The sequence below is a fragment of the Taudactylus pleione genome, unplaced genomic scaffold (genome assembly GCF_031769625.1).
Source record: "Taudactylus pleione unplaced genomic scaffold, aTauple2 ptg000007l, whole genome shotgun sequence".
Classification (NCBI taxonomy): Eukaryota; Metazoa; Chordata; class Amphibia; order Anura; family Myobatrachidae; genus Taudactylus; species Taudactylus pleione.
The window spans coordinates 23,755,070-23,774,645 of record NW_028284410.1 but is presented as its reverse complement, the minus strand read 5'-3'; the positions used below and the strand labels follow the sequence as shown (position 1 = coordinate 23,774,645).

Sequence of the window (19,576 nt, the reverse complement as noted above, 5' to 3'; positions counted from 1 at the left end):
AAACATATGAAACTGTATTTTTTTATTTTTTTTTTAAACAAGGTTTAATTAATCCAGTTTAAAAAAAATGTGTACATATAGCAACAGCAGTCTCCTCTAGCTGCACCTTATAGGTGAAAGAGTGATCGCACTCTCCCCAAGGATCTGACCCTGGCTGAGGGGCACAACGACACCCACCTGTGGAAATAATTATGTTTTTTTTATAAAGTGGTATTGTCACGCCTCCTTACATTAGGCCATGTCCCTTCTCTGTACCCAGGCCCAGCCAGGCTCTCTACAGCCCCCTTAGTTCTATGTGGGTTGCATTCTTGCTGAATTTACCAACCTCTAAAGCACCAAAGTCTGGGCACAAGCAATGATCTGGGACTTGCATGCCAAGTTTGTAGGTGCAGACATATGTATACAGACATTGGTAGTAGTAACAGAGATTTTGTACTTTGTTGGCATAAATCTAAACTGCAAAATTAAATAAAAATGGAGTCCTCTAGATTTATAACAAATAAAATATCTCAAAATACATTTTAACACCAGTATTGATTTTTATTAAATGTTTATTTCACTTATAAAATCCACACATACAAATCCAAAAACATTTGTTTTAAAGCTAAAAGTGCAAGAGCCTGTAATTTTTACTGTTGTACTTATCCAGAGTCCATGAATAACTGAGGTTTTGGTCTAAGAAATGTGTTATATATTGTTATAAGGAATGCATTAGAAAAGATGTAAGGAGAAATAGTCTGCTGGTATATTCTATTGCCATAAATCTTCAGTCCTGCCAAACTTGAAAATCAGTCCCCTATGGAACAAAACAGAACCAAATCAGCATTAATCACAGTTATATTACAAAAGTCCAAAGTGAGGGCCTGACTCAGCAAGCATCGCAGATGCAAAGACGCACGCAATCGGTCAATTCGCATTGCGCATGCATCGCAGTGCGCGAACTAGCAATTGCGATGGGAACTGCGTCTGCAGAGACTACGCAGAGCCAGAGCACAGTGATTGACAGGAAGTGCAGTTTGTGGGGGGTGGTCGGGCGAACGCAGGCATGCAACGGCATTGCAGGGGTGTGCATAAATTAGCCACTGCAATACCATACTCAGCCTGAGGCCTCATAGCGTGCGCTGAAGTTAGCAATACCTGAGTGAGGTCTGACCTGCCTTATCCGATGTTACCGATTATTTCGCTATGTTGCACAAGTATACAGATGTGTGCGTCCTTGTGTTAGGCTGTGATCGAAGTGCGATTGCAAACATTTGCAATTCACCGCTGATATTAGCAACTGCGGTGCGTGTGTATTAGCAGAATAGCGATGCTTGCTGAATCAGACCCCAAATCCCATTATTTTCTAAATGAAGCACAACTAGATTTCTTGGACACAGTATAACATTTAACTAAAAATGAGAAACCATAGGAGAGGGACTGTTGTGTAGAGTTATGCTGCATACACACGGTTAGATTTTGTTAAAGATCTGTACGATAACGATTTTAAAAATCGTTCATATCTTTGACATGTGGAGCATGCATCGACCAACGATGCGCATTCCCGCATATCAGATAACGATATCTGACAGACTGTTTTCAGTAAGATTTGGACGATTTCATTAATTTTAAAACTGTCAGAAATCGTTCACAAAATCGTTCAAATAGTTGATGAAATCGTTCATAGTTATCGTTCATCTAGCAAATCTGACCGTGTGGATGCACCATTAGACTGGGCTGCTTGATGACTGTGGCCACAGTCACTCTTGGGACGGAGCCACAGACAGCGCCAGGTGGGGAGTGTGTTTGAATTGCCCGATCACTGTGGCCACAGTGATCAGGACACACTGTGGGCAGAGCTGTGACTAACAGGATTGGTGGGGGTGCCGTCGGGCTATCTTATCACTGTGACCGGCAGTGATCGGGAAACATTGGAGGTGGACCAATGGGTGCAGTGGGGCCGGGAGGTCCCTCCGAGATTGACGGCTGCTGGAAGATTAACTTCCAGCAGCCGCCCAGTGGGCATTTCTGACTGGTCGGATCAGATACAACAACACCAGGCAAGTGGTTAATTACTGTGTAGTACATAGGATCATAATAAACAGTGGCAGTAACGTACATAACAGTATCGGTATTAAAAAGGGAACAATTTTAAATATACAGGAACCACATTGGCAGGACTTTTGGATCTTAAATTTTAGACAGTACTGCGATGTAACGTTTGCTCACATTCAGATAGCATGGCATTATTTGGGTGACACATATAATACAATAATATATCTATTCACACTAATTCTATTCATCAAGATGCAGCTGGAGGTTGAACTCTGGAATAAACATTTCATGGTTCACAATTGTAGTTACCAAAACAATCACTGTTCTGGGAGGACCAGGATCCCTAGACAAGGACAGATGGGCCAAACAACTATGGAAGTTAATTAGGAATGATAATTTTTTAACTTTAAATTCATATTCCAAATCAACAACTACATTTTTTATTTTTAATGTTCATTGCTATCTTTTTTTGGAGCAAATTTAAGTGATCATGTATTAAGTAACTTTGAAGAGATAGTGCCAAATGTAATAGATTGTGATTTTGAGTCAGTGCAATTCAGGTGTTATTGGGCCTGCTTCAGTATGGATCGCAATCGCAGCTGCGTAATTGCAAGCAATGCAGCTGCGAAAATATGCTAATGCCAGCCACAGCTCAGCCAACATAGAGACTCCCACTACTGCTTTTTCAGATCCGTAATACCTCTCAGTCCTGCGTATACATCGGTAACATCGAAGCACATCGACCCGTCACACACAATTACAGCAGGTCTGAACAGTCGCAGAAATTGCAAGTCTATTCGAACGCAGTGAATATTCAAGCTGCATATGCAACTGTAGTGGCTAATTTATGCACGACCATGCAACCATCAAACACACCTGCGTTTCTCCAACCACTCCCTCGTCACCATCCCCAAACGCTCACTGCCTGTCACTCACTCTGCAACGGATTCCTATGTGCATGCGTAATCGCAGTGCAAGTGCCGAGCATACGCAGTGTTGAACAGACGGACGTTCTGCGTACGTAGTCGCAATTGCATACGCTTCTGAATCAGGCCCATAGTCTTTAGAGTTAAAGCAGCAACTAGTTTACAGGCAGAACCAGGCTGGCTTTAAATTGAAAGACTATTTCGCCTGAAACGCGCCGCTCCCTCAAATTGCAGGCTACCACATTTGGCCCATAGTCTATACTTTTCACAGACCTTCATTCACAAGTGTTCAGAGCCGTAATGTTGACAATGCACCCTTTGCCGCCCGCCCCCTAAACCAGTGGCATCATGCAGTCACACCTAGGGTGCAGGGTCGCCAGGTCTGAGAGGTTAAGAATGCTTTGGGCAGCTCTACAGACTGCCTGCCCAGAGTATGGCTCTGCAGTAATGCTACTGGCTGCAGGCTGCCATTCCAGGCACCTTGCAAGCCACATGCAGGAGCAGTGGGGCAGCCGCAGCGATAGTGCCGCCCTAAGGCCCTGCGCAATGGACCACTTGCACATCCCTAGTTACGGCCCTGGCTTTGTTACTTTGCTGCAGCTGTGTACACCACAGTCAACCCTAATGCAGGCTACATATGGGCCCAACAAATGATCAGTCATTTTATGCAGTAGCTGAGCAGCTGGAGCTATGTAACTGCAGTTGGAATATGACCGTACACAGAGGTCAATAACAGTTATCTTCCAACCACATGCACAATAATATGCAATTTTAAACAAATTATTATTGAGTAGAAGGGTCATTATGTGGTTGCACTTTACTATAAATCAGGGTAATTGAAAGAAATAGTGCTGCAGACAATATGAAGTCTAAATGTTGGACCTCAGCAGTAGAATGATGGCTATAACTATTAGCAGATCAACTTATCAAGTGGCCAATATTCATTATCCTCAGAAATAATCAGCCTTAGACTGAGTCTAATTGCTGGGTACACACTGGGCGATCAATTGATCGGCCAATATACCGTGTCCCCGTCGGCCAGTATGTACCAGCTAATATGTCTGTGAATAACGTCTTTTACAGACAGATCGCATTAGCTGTGCTGCAAGTGTGGGGCGCCGAGAGGGTGGGGGTAGGAGCAGCGAGCGGGCACTACTTACCCGGGTCCGGCACAACTCCCCATCCACAGCAGCCCAGCACAGGCTGCTGTGTGCTGGGCTGCACTTAGAGACTGTCCAAGGCTGCTAGAGTAGCAGCACGAGCAATCTCCTATGCCAAAGGGGAGGGGCTGAGAGGCACACAGCACCCCCCTCCCCAGCGCGAAGTGCCACGTCGCAAATGTGTTTTTTTTCTGCGATTAGGCCACGCCCACAACCCACCCCGCTGCAGCATGCAGATGATGGCTGTTCAGTGTGTATGAACAACCATCATCTGCAGATATATATTACTATAGTGTGTACCCACCTTAAGAAAGGGGTGCAAATATATTTATTATTTTTGCATGTGGGGTAAATACTGGCTGCTGTTGCATGTAGCCCACAAATGCCGGACAGCTTTATTATTGCACTGCAATTTGCATTTGAGTTTGGACACACCCCTCCCAAATCTAAGTCTCTCTGCACATTTTACATCTGCCCCACCTGTAGTGCAGTATGGATTTGCCAAGTTACTGGCTTTTTGTTTTTGTTTGCTCCCAACTCAGAAACAGGCTCATTGTGAGCTAAATCCTAGACTCTCTGTGTATGCTATGAGTGCTGATGACTCCCTCATATAATATATAAGCACTACTAATACCCAAAATTAGCCCCAATTAATGAAGAAACAAATGACAATTTATGTGCGATCTTCACAATGAAAAAGTCACTGTGAATCCATCTGAATAGAACAATGTAATTATGTAAAACAACTGCAAACAGTATTTATAACAGAGAATGCCAAGGCTATTAAAAGGTTGCTGTAGTACTGAATCAAATGTCATAAGTTTGAAAAATGTATAGAAGTGGAAATAATGCACAGAATTTGATATGACCTGACTAAGTCATCAACAACCAAAACATTATATACTCCTTTTCAAAATATTGTTGCAAATGACCGTTCTGCCGGGAAAACAACCACTGTATAGTAACACAATGAAAGAAAGCAAAAATCCTTTTGATTTGTGCAGAGGCATATTTACTCACCCAAAAAAGATAAAAGCGTTTTGAAAAAATACAGCGAGCCCGGGATACACCAATGGAGCACCTGTAAAAACACAATTAAAGAGTTTTTTGCAAAAACATAGCTTGTAAGATAAAAAAAAAAGTGCACTGAACAGTAAGAACGTAAATGGCACCATGCACCCAAGCAGCGATTCCCTGTTCGGCGATCAAAACCGTTGATCTGTGGACATTGATGATCAGCGATCCTGACAGCAGAACAGGAAAATTCAACATGTTTAAAATTCTCCACTTGTTGATTCCGATCTATTTGTGGGTTTGGATTGGGGAATCGAGATTTTTCCAACATGTCGAATATCCCTGATCTCCCGGCCCAGTTGTCGGCAGAACAAGGAATTGTGGCAATCTATTGAAGATGTATAGGCCCCTTTAAACAATAGAAAAGAAAACTAAAAATGTAGAATTACTGTGCACAGCTCTCATATACACTATATGGACAAATGTATTTGGACACCAGACCATTACACCAAGAGGGACTATAATGGCATTGTATTCAAATACATATACTTTAAGATGGAGTTGGTCCCCCTTTTGCAACTATAACAGCCTCCACTCTTCTTGGAAGGCTTTCCACAAGATTTTGGAGTGTTTCTGTGGGAATTTGTGCCCATTCATTCTGTAGAGCACTTATGAGGTCAGGCACTGATGTTGGACGAGAAGGCCTGGCTCGCAATCTGTGTTCCAGTTCATCCCAAAGGTGCTCGATGGGGTTGAGGTCAGGGCTCTGTGCGGGCCAGTCAAGTTCTTCCACAACTAACTCATCAAACCATGTCTTTATAGTCCTTTCTTTGTGCACTGGGGCACAGTCATGTTGGAATAGAAAAGGGCCTTCTCCAAACTGTTGCCACAAAGTTGGAAGCATAGCATTGTCCAAAATGTCTGGGTATGCTGAAGCATTAAGATTGCCCTTCACTGGAGATAAGGGGCCTAGCCCAACCCTGAAAAACAGCCCCATACAATTATCTCTCCTCCACCAAATTTCACAGTTGGCACAATGCAGTCAGGCAGGTAACGTCCTCTCGGCATCACCCTAACCCAGACTCGCCCATCTGACTACCAAACAGAGAAGCGTGATTCATCACTCCACAGAAAACGTTTCCACTGCTCCACAGTCCAGTGTCAGTGTGCTTTACACCACTTCGTCCGACGCTTGGCATTGGACAAGGTGATGTGAGGCTTGCATGCAGCTGCTCGGCTGTGGAAACCCATTCCATTAAGCTCCCGCAGCACAGTTTTTGTGCTTCCATTAATGTCAGTGGAAGTTTGGAAAAATTCAGTTATGGAATCAGAGCATTGGCGACTTTTACGCACCTTGCGCCTTAGCAGTCGTTAACCCCGCTCTGTGATTTTACGTGGCCTTCTGCTTCGTAGCCGAGTTGCTGTTGTTCCTAAACACTTCCACTTTCTAATACTATCACTTACAGTTGACCATGGAATATCCAGCAGGGATGAAATTTCATGAATCGTCTTATTGCAAAGGTGGCATCCTATCACAGTAACACGCTTGAAGGTCACTGAACTCTTGTATCACAAATGTTTGCAAATGGAGACTGCATGGCTAGGTACTTGCTATTATACACCTGTGGCAATTGGTCTGATTGAAATACCTCAATTCAATAATTAACAGGTGTGGACAAATACTTTTGGCCATATAGTGTAGCTGGGAATTCACCAAGAGACATTGCCATATGCTAACCCATCGCTAGATCTGCAGGCAAGCGAGAAGAAATCCCCAGTATGATTAGTTACTTGGCCCTTTGGAAAAGGTTATCAAGTGAAATAGGAGAGGAAATAAATGTGAATCCACTGTTAATATTGCTGTTAGGGGCAGTTATCAAGTAAGCGATAGAAGAAATACCTCCTACCTTTTGCCACATAACCGCCAAACAATATCCACATAGACGCAATCAGAGAACCAAAAGACAACATGAAACCAATGAACAGCCAAATACGAGCACCTGGAAAACGAAAACATTTATCTTCATTATGTATATAGTACACAAGGAAAACATTCACATTTACTGTCCTCTAAAGGAGTGTAGTGACCAGTGGCTACTCCTACCTTTAGAGGGAGGGGGTTGCAGACCAGGTTGGGTCCATATGAAGACTGTGGACTCCACTGAGCATACGTAAAAAAACAAATGTGTATATGCACAAAACCCAGGCTTCTAGGGACTGCATTGGCTGCAGCACCCAATAGCAAAATATCGCTGGTGTGAGAGATAGTACTTCCAATAGGGAGCCGCTGCCAGTGGCCCAAACTGGGGACTTACTGGGGATGGTAATGGTGGACTTCACTGGGGTGGCTGCAGGCCCTAGGTAAAATCCTTCACTGGTAGTGACACTGAGTATCTAGCACATGTTTTAAATGCAGTTGAGAATAGTGTGCAATTGGAAGTGACTGCACACTAAAAGAAAGGGGAGGGTGCAGAAATATATTCAAATAACAAGTCAAATATAGTATTACTGTAACCCCAATAGTGATAGATATAAATGTATACAAAATTAGAAAAGTAAGAAAAGTAAAACCAAGCAATCTGAAATAGCCTTTAAAAAGAGGTGGTATGGTGCTTGGCCTATTAGTGGTGCTCCCCACAGTCAAGAATTACATGAGAAAAACCTAACCAAAGAAAAGGCAAAAAGGAATTCTATTGGGGGCACACTTATAGGGAAACAGTAGCAAAATGTAACAATAGCAAACAAAAAATAGTAAAAGTTAATATATAACCTTTATTTGGTACGCCTTAAAAAAAAAAAAAAAAAAAAAAACTCATCTAAAAAGTGATCACTCAACAATAGGTTAAAACATATAAACTCCAGTTTTGCTGTAGGCCCAGTATCATAAAATGTCACCGCCATCACGTGCTGAGCCAACACTTGGAGATCATCTGAGGTTATATAATATAGCCTATATATACACACACATTAGTCAGTGTTATTTTAAAAACAAATAAGACACTTTGTTTATTACCTGTTTGACCCATACATCCTTCACTATAGCCATCACCACGGACCTGTCCATTGGACACTGCATTTATCCTACAAAACAAAATTACTGTTACCTAAAATGTGCATGATAATCTCCTTGTTTAAGTTAAACGGTTATGAATTTAGAGATGGGATGTCATTACATCTGCACTTTATAAAATGAGGCCGGTATACAATTAGCCCCAAACATTGTTCGGGCTATCCAATTAGCCCTGGAGTCCACCTGACGCCGGCACTTACCAGGGCTTATTTTTTGAGACCTGATGAGTCCCGAAAAATAATTCACGCAATGCGCAGTCTTTTCACCTGTGAAATGGCGAAAACACATCGGATCCCTGATAAGCTCACGGACATATGTGTTTTCGGGAGAAATATCCCATTATTTTGTTGGAAATAATAGGATAGGGGGGAAAAAAAATGGGGATAATCAGCCAAAAATTCCAGTTTTTCTCAGATGGCTGCTAATTAGATAACTCCTTAAAGTTCTGTCATATATGATATAATTTAACCTATGAGTTTGTATTTGAATGATCATAGAATATACATAAAAGTTTGTCATATTTACAACAAATTATAATTATTAAACTTAAACAGGCAACTATTGGATGGATCTGTGATGGGTGTTTGGGAAAAAGAATGTGCTAAACATACTTACATCAAGAATGCTACAGTGGCTATCACCCCACAGGCATGATATGAGTGATTCAGCTTTTCTTGTTCGGGATACATAACAGCAGCATCGATGATAATCCACCAGCCTGTGAAGAACTATAAAAAATAGATAAAGTTACCATAAATACAATTTTACTATTAATAATCATAATAATAAGAAGACAAGTACTGAGATGACTTATTAATCTGATCTACAACATTTAAGGGGGCATAATAGAATTTTTTTTATTGCTATTTTCATCACGTCGAATAACTATAGAACATGTGACATCTCTGAGGATCGTGCATAGGATGGAGGAGAGATCAGGCTGTGTGCCTGGCACTCCTATACAGTGCGCTAGTACTTGGCAAGTATTGCAGTTGCTGGCAGGATCTGAGCCTTGGAGTTGAAATGACTTAGTATTTTTGGATCAGCTATATACTAGTGGTACCCTTAAAGCAGTTTAGCAACTGAGAAAGGAAATTGGATATCCTTGGACAATGTTTAATAGATAATCGCAGCTGAAGCATGCCTTGTGCACACAATACCCATTGATGCTTCCAGGTGGCTCTCCTTAAGACATTTTTCCACTACCTGGGTTCTAGACGGCTTGTCTGCATTTGTTATTCCTAGTGTGCTTTGTAACTGCGGTCTGCTCCAGGTAAAATGCAGGTGGGAACAAGGTTTAGGAATCCTCCTAAACAAATGTTGGGAGAATATGTTTGGTGTCATGCTACAATGTTGGTGTAATTTCAACAGATTCAGCTTTATATTTTGCTTAGAGCCTATTTTACACCATTTAGCATGGCTACATTTGGAGATGGTTGGTCTGCTAGACCTTAGGGGCATATTTACTAGATATATTTTGCGGGAAATCCTCAAAAATAGCCGCAAGTATCCCCAGGATGTAACATTTCAATTATGATTCTATGAGGGCTGCTAAACTCTCAGATGTATCAAGCTCTAAAATGCAAAGATGCCTTAAGCCCATAGTAGTCTAGGGACTACTCTATCGCATATGTTACCGAATAGGGATCCTCTGGAAGGTGGTAATACTGGGTATGGTAAGATTGGAGGGTACGTGCACTCCTTGGTTGTGTGTGTGTATTGGTGGGGAGAGGGAGGAGGGAAAAAAACGGGGGGAGGTTGGGGGAGCAGATGGCTGTGTGTTGTGGTGGATGTGTTGTGGTAGAACAGAAATACTGGAGGCTGGATGGGTGGTGGAAGAAACAAATACGTTTATTTGTATCTGTGTGCACATAGGGGGTGGTAGTTGCTCAGGAGGCGGCACAGTGCTCCTGGAGGATAAATGTCTCTTAGATCGTTTGTGGCAGCACAGACTGCCCAGTTGTTGGTGATTTGGGGTGACAGGGCGTATCCACAGTGTGGGGAGTAGGGTCAACCCTTTCAGGGGGCTCCTTGACATGCGGTCCTGACTACTGCATGCTTCCCTGCTGGACCTATGGTCGACAGACTTCTGAACTGGGATGCCCTGTTTGAGGTGATCAGGGGTGCTCCCACTTTGCGGCGTCCCGCACTGGTGAGGAGAATGGGTGCTGACCTACCGGTAGGTGCCCAGGTCCGTTGGTGTGGGATCAGTTCTTCTCAAAGTCCAGTATGATTCCGCGGTGAGGGACGTGCACTGTTTCAGTGGCTCACGTCCGTGGATGCAGTGCAGGTGAAACCTGTGCTGCGCGCGGTGGTGTGATGAGCGCGTGCAGCGCTGTCGTTTGGCAGAGGCTGGTGTGAGTGGGGACCAGCGTCCGGTTAAGCGCCGCTGCTGCAATAGCGTCTGTCGACCATAGGTCCAGCAGGGAAGCATGCAGTAATCGGGACCGCATGTCAAGGAGCCCCCTGAAAGGGTTGACCCTACTCCCCACACTGTGGATACGCCCTGTCACCCCAAATCACCAACAACTGGGCAGTGTGTGCTGCCACGAACCATCTAAGAGACATTTATCCTCCAGGAGCACTGTGCCTCCTACTGAGCAACTACCACCCTCTATGTGCACACACAGATACAAATAAACATATTTGTTTCTTCCACCACCCATCCAGCCTCCAGTATTTCTGTTCTACCACAACACATCCACCACAATACACAGCCATCTGCTCCCCCCAACCTCCCCCCGTTTTCTTCCTTCCTCCCTCTCCCCACCAATACACACACACAACCAAGGAGCGCACGTACCCTCCAATCTTACCACATCCTCTGGAAGGTTAATTGACATACGTTTTCTGTTTTGTTGTACAGTGCATCCGGAAAGTATTCACAGCGCTTCACTTTTTCCACATTTTGGTATGTTACAGCCTTATTCCAAAATGGAATAAATTCATTTTTGTCCTCAAAATTCTACACACAATACCCCATAATGACGTGTAAAAAGTTTGAGATTTTTGCAAATTTAATTTAAAAAAAAAAAAAAACTAAAGAAATCACACGTACATAAGTATTCACAGCCTTTACCATGAAGCTCAAAATTGAGCTCAGGTGCATCCTGTTTCCACCGATCATCCTTGAGATGTTCCTACAGCTTAATTGGAGTCCACGTGTGGTAGATTCCATTGATTGGACATGATTTTAAAAAGGCATAAACCTGTCTATATAAATGTACCACACTTGACAGTGCATGTCAGAGCACAAACCAAGCATGAAGTCCAAGGAATTGTCTGTAGACCTCCGAGACAGGATTGTCTCGAGGCACAAATCTGGGGAAGGGTACAGAAAAATATCTGCTGCTTTGAAGGTCCCAATGAGAACAGTGGCCTCCATCATCCATAAATGGAACAAGCTCGGAACCACCAGGACTCTTCCTAGAGTTGGCCGGCCATCTAAACTGAGCGATCGGGGGAGAAGGGCCCTAGTCAGGGAGGTGACCAAGAACCCGATGGTCACTCATTTAAAATGTCAGTATTCAGCGTGTACAGACTAGTAGGCAGCAAGTCCCATAATTAATAAACAAAAACCGTTAAATCAGATAGCCTTGGTCTGCAAGAAGCAATAGCTGAAGGCTACGTGGGACCAAAAATTGAAGAGAACATATTATATTGTCAATATTATGATTAGGACATGTAACCAATTAATGTCTAGCATATATGAATATTAATTAATGTTCGCCATTTTGAATGTATTGGGGTATGGACAAATGATAGTATAAAGTATGGACCAAAGACAGAGGGGGGAGAGCAGCTATAGTACAGGAGAAGGTGCAGGTCGAGAGTACAGGGTGCTGATACGTATGTATAAACAATTTGGCTGACTGTTGTCTTGTAAATCCATGCTAGTCATTGCAAATAATTTCTTTTTCTGATGCTGGAATAAGTTTGTGTGATTCTGTTGTAAGTCTGCATTTACAAACTTTCATGTATAATTGAGAAGCTGTCGTTAAGTAAAAGCTTCTTCATTTATTTTAGAATATGTATTTGTGTGAATTATTTCTTTCCTTTTTATGATAAGTGAGTTTCATAAAAAATCTAGAAAATATCGCGTTATCAGGGGTATTGTGTGTAGATTTTGGAATAAGCTTGCAACATATCAAAATGTGGAAAAAGTGAAGCGCTGTGAATACTTTCTGGATGCACTGTATACTTCCGATTTACACTGTTCACTCCTTTACGTGCTTAATGGGTGTGTTGTTGGTGTGCTTTGAGTAGAAAATAATAGAAATACTAAAATTAAAAAACACCTGTAGCTATCTGCATCCAGTAGCCCACCATTACATATTAATTGCCAAGTAAAGTCTATAATCTATGGTGTATTACAAAGTACCAACTAGCCATTTGTTCTTTCTTTATAATTCTAAACATACTGTACAGGAAAGAAAATGGTCCAAAATATTTTTACTAAACAAGGATAACTTATAATATACATATTATGTGTACTGTAGATCTATCCTTACATACAGTTCATATAATACATTGCAGATTACAAGGCAAGATGTTATCAGACATTACTATCAGATTCTGTTTTTCTCGTGTATATAAAACACCTGCAGGGCTCTCTTCCCTTCATTTTTCTAGCTGGCGCTCACTGTGGGGAGCAGAGGTGACAATGAACACACTGAATGAGTGGCATCCAATGCTTTAGCCACCCTCTACAACCTGTGACCCTAATGACACCTGGGCTATCCTAATGGCAGCGCTGGCTCTCCTAATGAATGTACTGTCAAAACAAAGAATTCAAGTTACTCAGCAATGGATGTGCACAAACCCAACAGCAGGGAACTTACAAGAACACCAGATGCAATGGAGGCTATTGTATTCCTTTTCTCTCCCCAGTCTACGCACTCTGAGCAGCGTAACGTGTCAAAAAATCCAGACATCTTGACGAGTTCTACAAGTAGAACCACAGAACATTAGGGACTTACTCATATCACACATAGAAATGAAATTATATATGTAGTTGGGTCAGAAATCATACATCCATGTAATTTTTTTTTTGTATAATTGCCCATGCAAAGGTGAAGTGTATGATTAAAGTTATAACATACAGTATATAATAAAATCAGTGCAGTGAGCAGTGGCATGTAATGTTTGTCTTCAAGGCTGTGTTAATACAGTAATAGCAGTAAACAATAGCAGTTTAAGAAAACATTTTATATTTCCATCTTTTGTACCTTTTAGGTTTCATAAGAACATTGCAAAGCTCGTAGCGGTTATATAATTTGCTATGGTGCCTGTCCTTGACATTTGCAGCAAAGCTGGAGGTGCCCCTGCCCACCGCGCCCCCATTTTCTACCCAAGCCTGCCGCAGTCAGTGCCACCAAGGACATCAAGCTGGACAGACAGGCCTACACCGACCTTCCCATACTTACTTGGTAGTATGTAAACACTGCTGGTGATGTCTGCCCATGCACTTCACATAGGGGCCAATTCATAGCAGAAAGGCAGTCACTAAAAACAAGGAACCCCAACAGAGAACAGGACAAACAGCCCTAAAGCTTGGTACACCCTATGGGGCTAACTTAGAGATTAGCACTAGCCAGATGGTTACAGCACACTTCCGATTGTGCCGTTCTGCACCTGTGCAAGACCCGTACTGCACATGTTCAGTACGGGTCCTGCGTGATCGCACGCAGAGCGGCAGCAGACTGTCGGTGATTGACAGTCTGCTGCCTTTTCTGGGCACAGAGGTGGCGGGGACGGCCTCCGTTTCCCCAAACTGAGGCGTTTCGCCACAGTTGGGGAGGATGGGGGCCAGGATCTCTGTCCCACCACCCATGGTCACTAAAGCCGGCAGAGAATCATGCAGATGTTCCAATGCTGCTTCCTCCTGCTTTACCATAATCGTGGTAGCATCTGCGATAGCAATAGCGTCGGACCTTGAATCACCCCCTATAGGCTGTATCGTACGTTGTACCGTTCTAACAGGGACAGGAACAGTATATTGTACACATCGATTTATCGCAAGTGATTGACAGAGGCTGTTTTTTGGGAAGTAACAGAAAGTGGCAGCAAAAATGCAGGCAAATAGTGCCCGTTTTAGGGGTGTGTATCTGCCTACATCTGCAATCCTGTACACAGAAAATATGGCACCAGCGTCTCAGTTCCTGTGGCCATTCTGCACGAGCATAGGATTACTCAGATGGTCAATTATCGAAGGACCTGTGATCACCGCTGCGTATTTGTACGTACTTGCTTGGATCCACCGGTTGGGCGTCTCATTACATTTCCAGGTGGTTGCATGCATTAGCATATTTTCGCACAGCAGCTTCGTATTGGATCACAGCTGCGATTACATTAGCGTACATATCTGAATCAGGCCCAGTGTGTATGGCCGAACTGTTATTCACGCCGGTCGTTCATCTTATTGTCCCATCTACTGTTCTGTACAGCAGCTGGGACAATACAATGAACAACGCGGTGCAGTTATATCCAGCATGTAACCATACATTGTGCCATCATACATAGGATTGTGCAGTGTGTATGGCACGTGCAATTAGCGTTCCCGCTAGGCTGTTTAAGCGGGGCACCACACCTTGCCTGATTTCTAAAGGGCAGAGTGTACCTTGCCCCTACTGGTGGCGCCCGACTAAAATAGAGGTGCAGCGGTCACCGCCGGTGAATGGATGTCAGGCACATGTGCCTGGCATTATTCACTGAGACAGGAGCACTTGGAAGCAGCCCGTCGTGTCCGTAAGTGCCAGGCATGCCCCCAAGAGTGATGAAAAAAGTGTGCATCCCTTTCTCGTGGCCACGCCCCATATTTGGGGCGCACGCAGAAGTGTCCCTTTCTAGGTCCAGTGCCGGACCTAGAATGAACACTATGCAATGTATTGTTACATTGCTGGGTCACACCATCGTATGGTGTGTACCCAGTTTGACACACACACACAGGCAATAATTGTAAAAAAACAAAGGGAGGAGGAACAGAGACAATCAGAGAGATGGAGGGCAAGGGGGTGGGGAGGGGGATAGGGAGAGAGAACGGAACTGTTAATCAAGTGCTGGTTTTAAGGGAGGTAACAGTGAAGATATAATAAAGTATCCAAGAACAGAGAATAATATTTAAAAAAAAAAAAAAAAATCAATTAAGAAACGTCTCATTCTGTAAAGAGAAAATTGGTGAAAAATTACTAATTGACTAACAAGGTTGCAATGGAAAAAGGGAATTCCTATACACACACAGCCCAAAAACTGTGCTGCACTGTAGTCTTCTCAATAATGTATTCTTTCAACAAGTCAGTTAAAAGTACTAGGGCAGCAAAAGATAAAATCCACAAACATGACATTGTAATAAAATTGTCCAGAAAAAAAGAAAAACCTCACGTGCGGATAGTATATTTCTCTGGGAGAAAATGCAACTAAACAGACAGCATGTATTGCGGGTTACAAATGGAGAGACCAGTAAGGCAGCTGACAAAGAGCTTTTATGACCCCAATAATTGCATAAATGCACATCTATATTGTATATAGACAAAAACCTCTACATTAATACATCCTGTACCAGTCATTTACACTAACAAAATCATATGGTGCATACACACAGTCAGATTTTTCCTTCAGATCTGAACGATAACGATTTAAAAATCATTCAGTCGTTCATATCTGAAGGAAAATCTGACATATCTGACATGCCTGAACGATGGACGATGAACGATGCGCGTTCCCGTTTGTCAGATAACGATATCTGACATCTGATGTGTTTGCAGTCAGGCTTGGACGATTCCATTCATTTTAATGCAGTCAAAAATCGTTCATCTGACCGTGTGTATGCTCCAATACTTGGGACTCTGAAATTTTAGCAAAAAGCTACAAAGAAAAAATAAAATAAAAACAGATTAGATTTACCCCATTGGTGTTGAAATAATGTACCTACAGTATAGCGTGTCCTGCAGTGCTGACATGGACAGCAGGGATATAAATCACACACACAGAAGCACAAGCAGCTGTTGCTTTAGCTGCGTAGGCATGCTGTGACCTGTAGTCCCACCACACAGCAGGAGATCTCTTCAGAAGCCCCAGTCAGACGTGAGGGAATGACAGCTCGGGGTCCCCGTCACCCCGCTGCTCTCATCACAGATTATAGCGATGATGATGATGAGACATCACGCTGCAGCCCCTGGGGGAGGGGAGGAGGTGCCCACACACTGAGGCCGATGCTGCCACCCGGGACCTCCGCCTCTCTGGACTGGGCTTTAACATGAGGTACTATAAGTGTGCCAAAGGGGGGAGATGTATCAAGCATTAGAGATGGATAAAGTATTAACCAATCAGCTTCTGTCATTGTTGTAGCACAACCTGTAAAATGACAGGAGCTGATTCTTTATCTCTCTCCAAGGCTTAGTACATCAGCATCTCCCTGATAAACGGACCCCATCATTTACGTTATTTGCATACTATACATATATGCAATGCCCGTGATGGGGGTATAAAACCAGCGCTCAGCTGATCCCCATATTTATTACCAGCCTTCTTCCTTGTCCTCTGACGAGTTATGCAGGAAAGGTGCGGGCTCAGCAGTCACAGTAGGGACGGGGTGTTTGTTGACAGCAGAATATATAATATTACATCAACACAATAAACACAATTTCCTAACAAACCTCCGATCCGGCCGACTGGGGAAACAACAACGCTGCTCACACAGGGCGCAGGCGCAATACCCAATACAGGAAGCTGGAAGCTGAAGGCACGGGGCGGCCATGTTGGTTAGGGAAAGGGCCGGGGCGCAGGAGCTGCTGCATCTTGTATAGGCGGAATGCATGTGACTGGCCTGCGTGATCAGTGCATTAGCTTTACCGCAGCTGGTCTCCTGCTTGGCTCTCTGCTGGGAAAGGTTACCAAAAAGTCATCGTACACAAACGGAAGGGGATCTATCTCATTCCTTACCAAAACAAGTACATTTGGTTGGGTAGGGAATGATGCTGGACACTGGCTGATGACGTTAGGGTCCTTTGCATGAAGGGGATTTAGACCATTTGGTTGCCACAATGTCGTCCATCTTGGTAAAGGACGGGACAGGGAAGTGAATGTAATATTAATGTTATTTAGGACTGGCAAGTTCATCTCACTTTTTTTTTTTTTTTTAAAGCGGCATTACATTAGAGCTAAACAGAAAACATTTCTGGTGTATTATAAAGGAGGATGGCCTGCATTTGTCAGTAAATCAGCTGTTCATTTTCTCAATCAGTGCATGATTTAGTATTTGTCTCAACCACATTCCTAAATGTTTTTGTTTAAAAGTGCATGCTGTTGTCTTCTTAACCTGTGAGCCACCATTTATTAATGACCGCTATTGCAATTCGATCTGGGCATGACATCACCGCCAATGATCGCTTTGCAATATGCAGGCATAGCACCCGGATGTATCATCCGGGACATGTAAGGACACGGGGTCCTAAAGGAACCCATCCCAGCGATGTGCACGGAGAGCTGTGCAGTGCATGTGCAGTCTCCGCTAACTAATTATATGCAGTGTAGCCCATAGGCTACAGTGGCTAACACCATGTTCAGAGGACGTTAGCTGCGGGGGCCAATTTGGCAGCATCGAATCCCCCATAGAAACCTATGGGGGATGCGGCTGTCTGTGGGAATGGAGGGCTCACAGTAGGTATCGGAGATACCTGCTACGGCCCTTTCTTCATACATCCGGGGGAAACTTAATAGCTGTGGTTAACTGTTTTCGGGATTATACCTCAAGTATACAGTGATAAATGGGCCCCTTTATGTGTAACGCCCTTAGGGTAAGCACTAATTAGTGGACTGCTACCTGTAAATGATGGGATTGAAGGATCAAAAAATTGCATTCTGTAGTTTTTGAAGGTGTTAGAGAGCAAACTTGCCTACAAAAAGCATTTAACCACTTGCCTGGCACGGTTGTATCAGATACGACCGCACCAGGCTGGGCTTTCCCTGACATGGTCGTATCTGATACGAACAGTCAGAAATGCCCACTAGGCGGCTGTGGGAAGCTAATCTTCCCGCAGCCGCCTACATCAGAGGGACCTTCTGGTCCCTCTGCAAGCGTGGCTGCCTCTCTAGCGTGTCCCGATCACTGCTGGCCACAGTGATCGGGCACCGTCGGCAGCCCCCCTCCCATAGAAGCAGCAGTGCTGTTGCTGTGACCTGATCACTGTGGCCAGCAGTGATCGGGCAGCCATCTCCGCCTCCTTCAGCAAACAGCAGTAGCGCCGCTATGTATCCGGGCCGCTAGCGGGACACCTTCCCGCTGTGGCTCCGGAACTCAGCGCTGTGAAGGAGCAGCGGCGGCGGCTCTGGTAGCCGCTGCTATGTATCCGGGCCGCCAGCGGGACACCTTCCCGCTGCGGCTCCGGAACTACAGTGATCACTGTGTGTGAAGGAGCAGCGGCGGCTCTGGTAGCCGCTGCCGCTGCTCTGTATCCGGGCCGCCAGCGGGAGTCTCTCCTGCTGCGGGTCCGGCACTACAGTGATCACTAGGTGATCACTGTGTAGGAGCAGCAGCGGCTCTGGTAGCCGCCGCCGCTGCTATGTTTCCGAAACGCTAGCGGGACACCCTCCCACTGCGGCTCAGGAACACAGTGATCAGTAAAATCACTGTAGGAGCATCAGCAGCGGGTCTGGTAGCCGCGGCTGCTGCCATGTTCCCCCGGCGCTCCCGCCCACTCTTTTCCGGCCTCAGCTCTGCCTCCCCGTCCTCATGTGCCCGATCACTGCTGGCCACAGTGATCGGTGAATAAATAATTGAACAATTATAAAATTATATATATATATATATGTGTGTGTGTGTCTGTGTATATATATATATATATATATGTATATATGTATGTATATATAGTCCAAAAAGATATCCAATCAGGAAGGATGCACTCTCCTTTAAAAACGATTAAACAATTTATTCTTATCACAAAACATCATATTGGTCACAATAAATTTCAGTGTAGTTATATTTCAGTGTAGTCGACCTTTCGGTTCCAGATGAACCTTTCTCAAGACTTTCTCATATGTATGTATATATATATGTATGTATATATATACGTATATGTATATATATACATATGTATGTATATATATATACGTATGTATATGTATATATATACGTATGTATATATATGTATGTATATATACGTATGTGTATATATATATATATATGTATGTATATATATATATATACATGTGTATATATGTATGTATATATATTGTGATAGGATCACTGGTAAAGTGGTCTGTGGCAAGTACATTTGTCCCAGATTCCTGTCTTATGTGTTTTAAATCCCCAGGAGAAAGTCTGCAGTGTAGCAGGCTTGAGTCTCGGCTTTTTGAAAAGTCGGTTTGGGACCTGG

At 43.7% G+C, this 19,576-nt stretch overlaps 1 protein-coding gene across 4 annotated transcripts; it reads right to left on the bottom strand.

Annotated features, from left to right (window-relative positions):
- Window positions 1–533: 533 nt before the first annotated feature.
- TMEM50A (transmembrane protein 50A) lies at window positions 534–17,251 on the bottom strand. 4 transcript variants are annotated; one of them, XM_088462546.1, is made up of 7 exons: window positions 17,145–17,251; window positions 13,046–13,149; window positions 8,820–8,932; window positions 8,148–8,215; window positions 7,042–7,134; window positions 5,141–5,201; window positions 534–796 (listed from the first exon to the last, which is right to left on the bottom strand). In XM_088462546.1, the coding sequence occupies exons 2-7, from the start codon at window positions 13,136–13,138 to the stop codon at window positions 751–753; spliced, it is 474 nt and encodes a 157-aa protein (XP_088318672.1). In that variant the 5' UTR covers window positions 13,139–13,149; window positions 17,145–17,251; the 3' UTR covers window positions 534–750. The 4 variants fall into 4 exon arrangements, with proteins under 4 accessions (XP_088318672.1, XP_088318671.1, XP_088318673.1 ...); XM_088462545.1 differs by lacking the exon at window positions 17,145–17,251 and adding an exon at window positions 16,859–17,096; XM_088462547.1 differs by lacking the exon at window positions 17,145–17,251 and adding an exon at window positions 16,724–16,804.
- Between the last annotated feature and the right edge of the window lie 2,325 nt (window positions 17,252–19,576).

What these genes read in the sequence shown, in the direction of transcription:
- TMEM50A (XM_088462546.1), bottom strand. Translation starts at nt 13,138, where the DNA reads ATGTCTGGATTTTTTGACACGTTACGCTGCTCAGAGTGCGTAGACTGG. An exon ending in CCATTGCATCTGGTGTTCTT is followed by an intron (nt 8,933 to 13,045) that starts GTAAGTTCCCTG and finishes TATTTTTTATAG; the next exon opens with TTCTTCACAGGCTGGTGGAT. An exon ending in AGGATGTATGGGTCAAACAG is followed by an intron (nt 7,135 to 8,147) that starts GTAATAAACAAA and finishes TTCGTTTTCCAG; the next exon opens with GTGCTCGTATTTGGCTGTTC.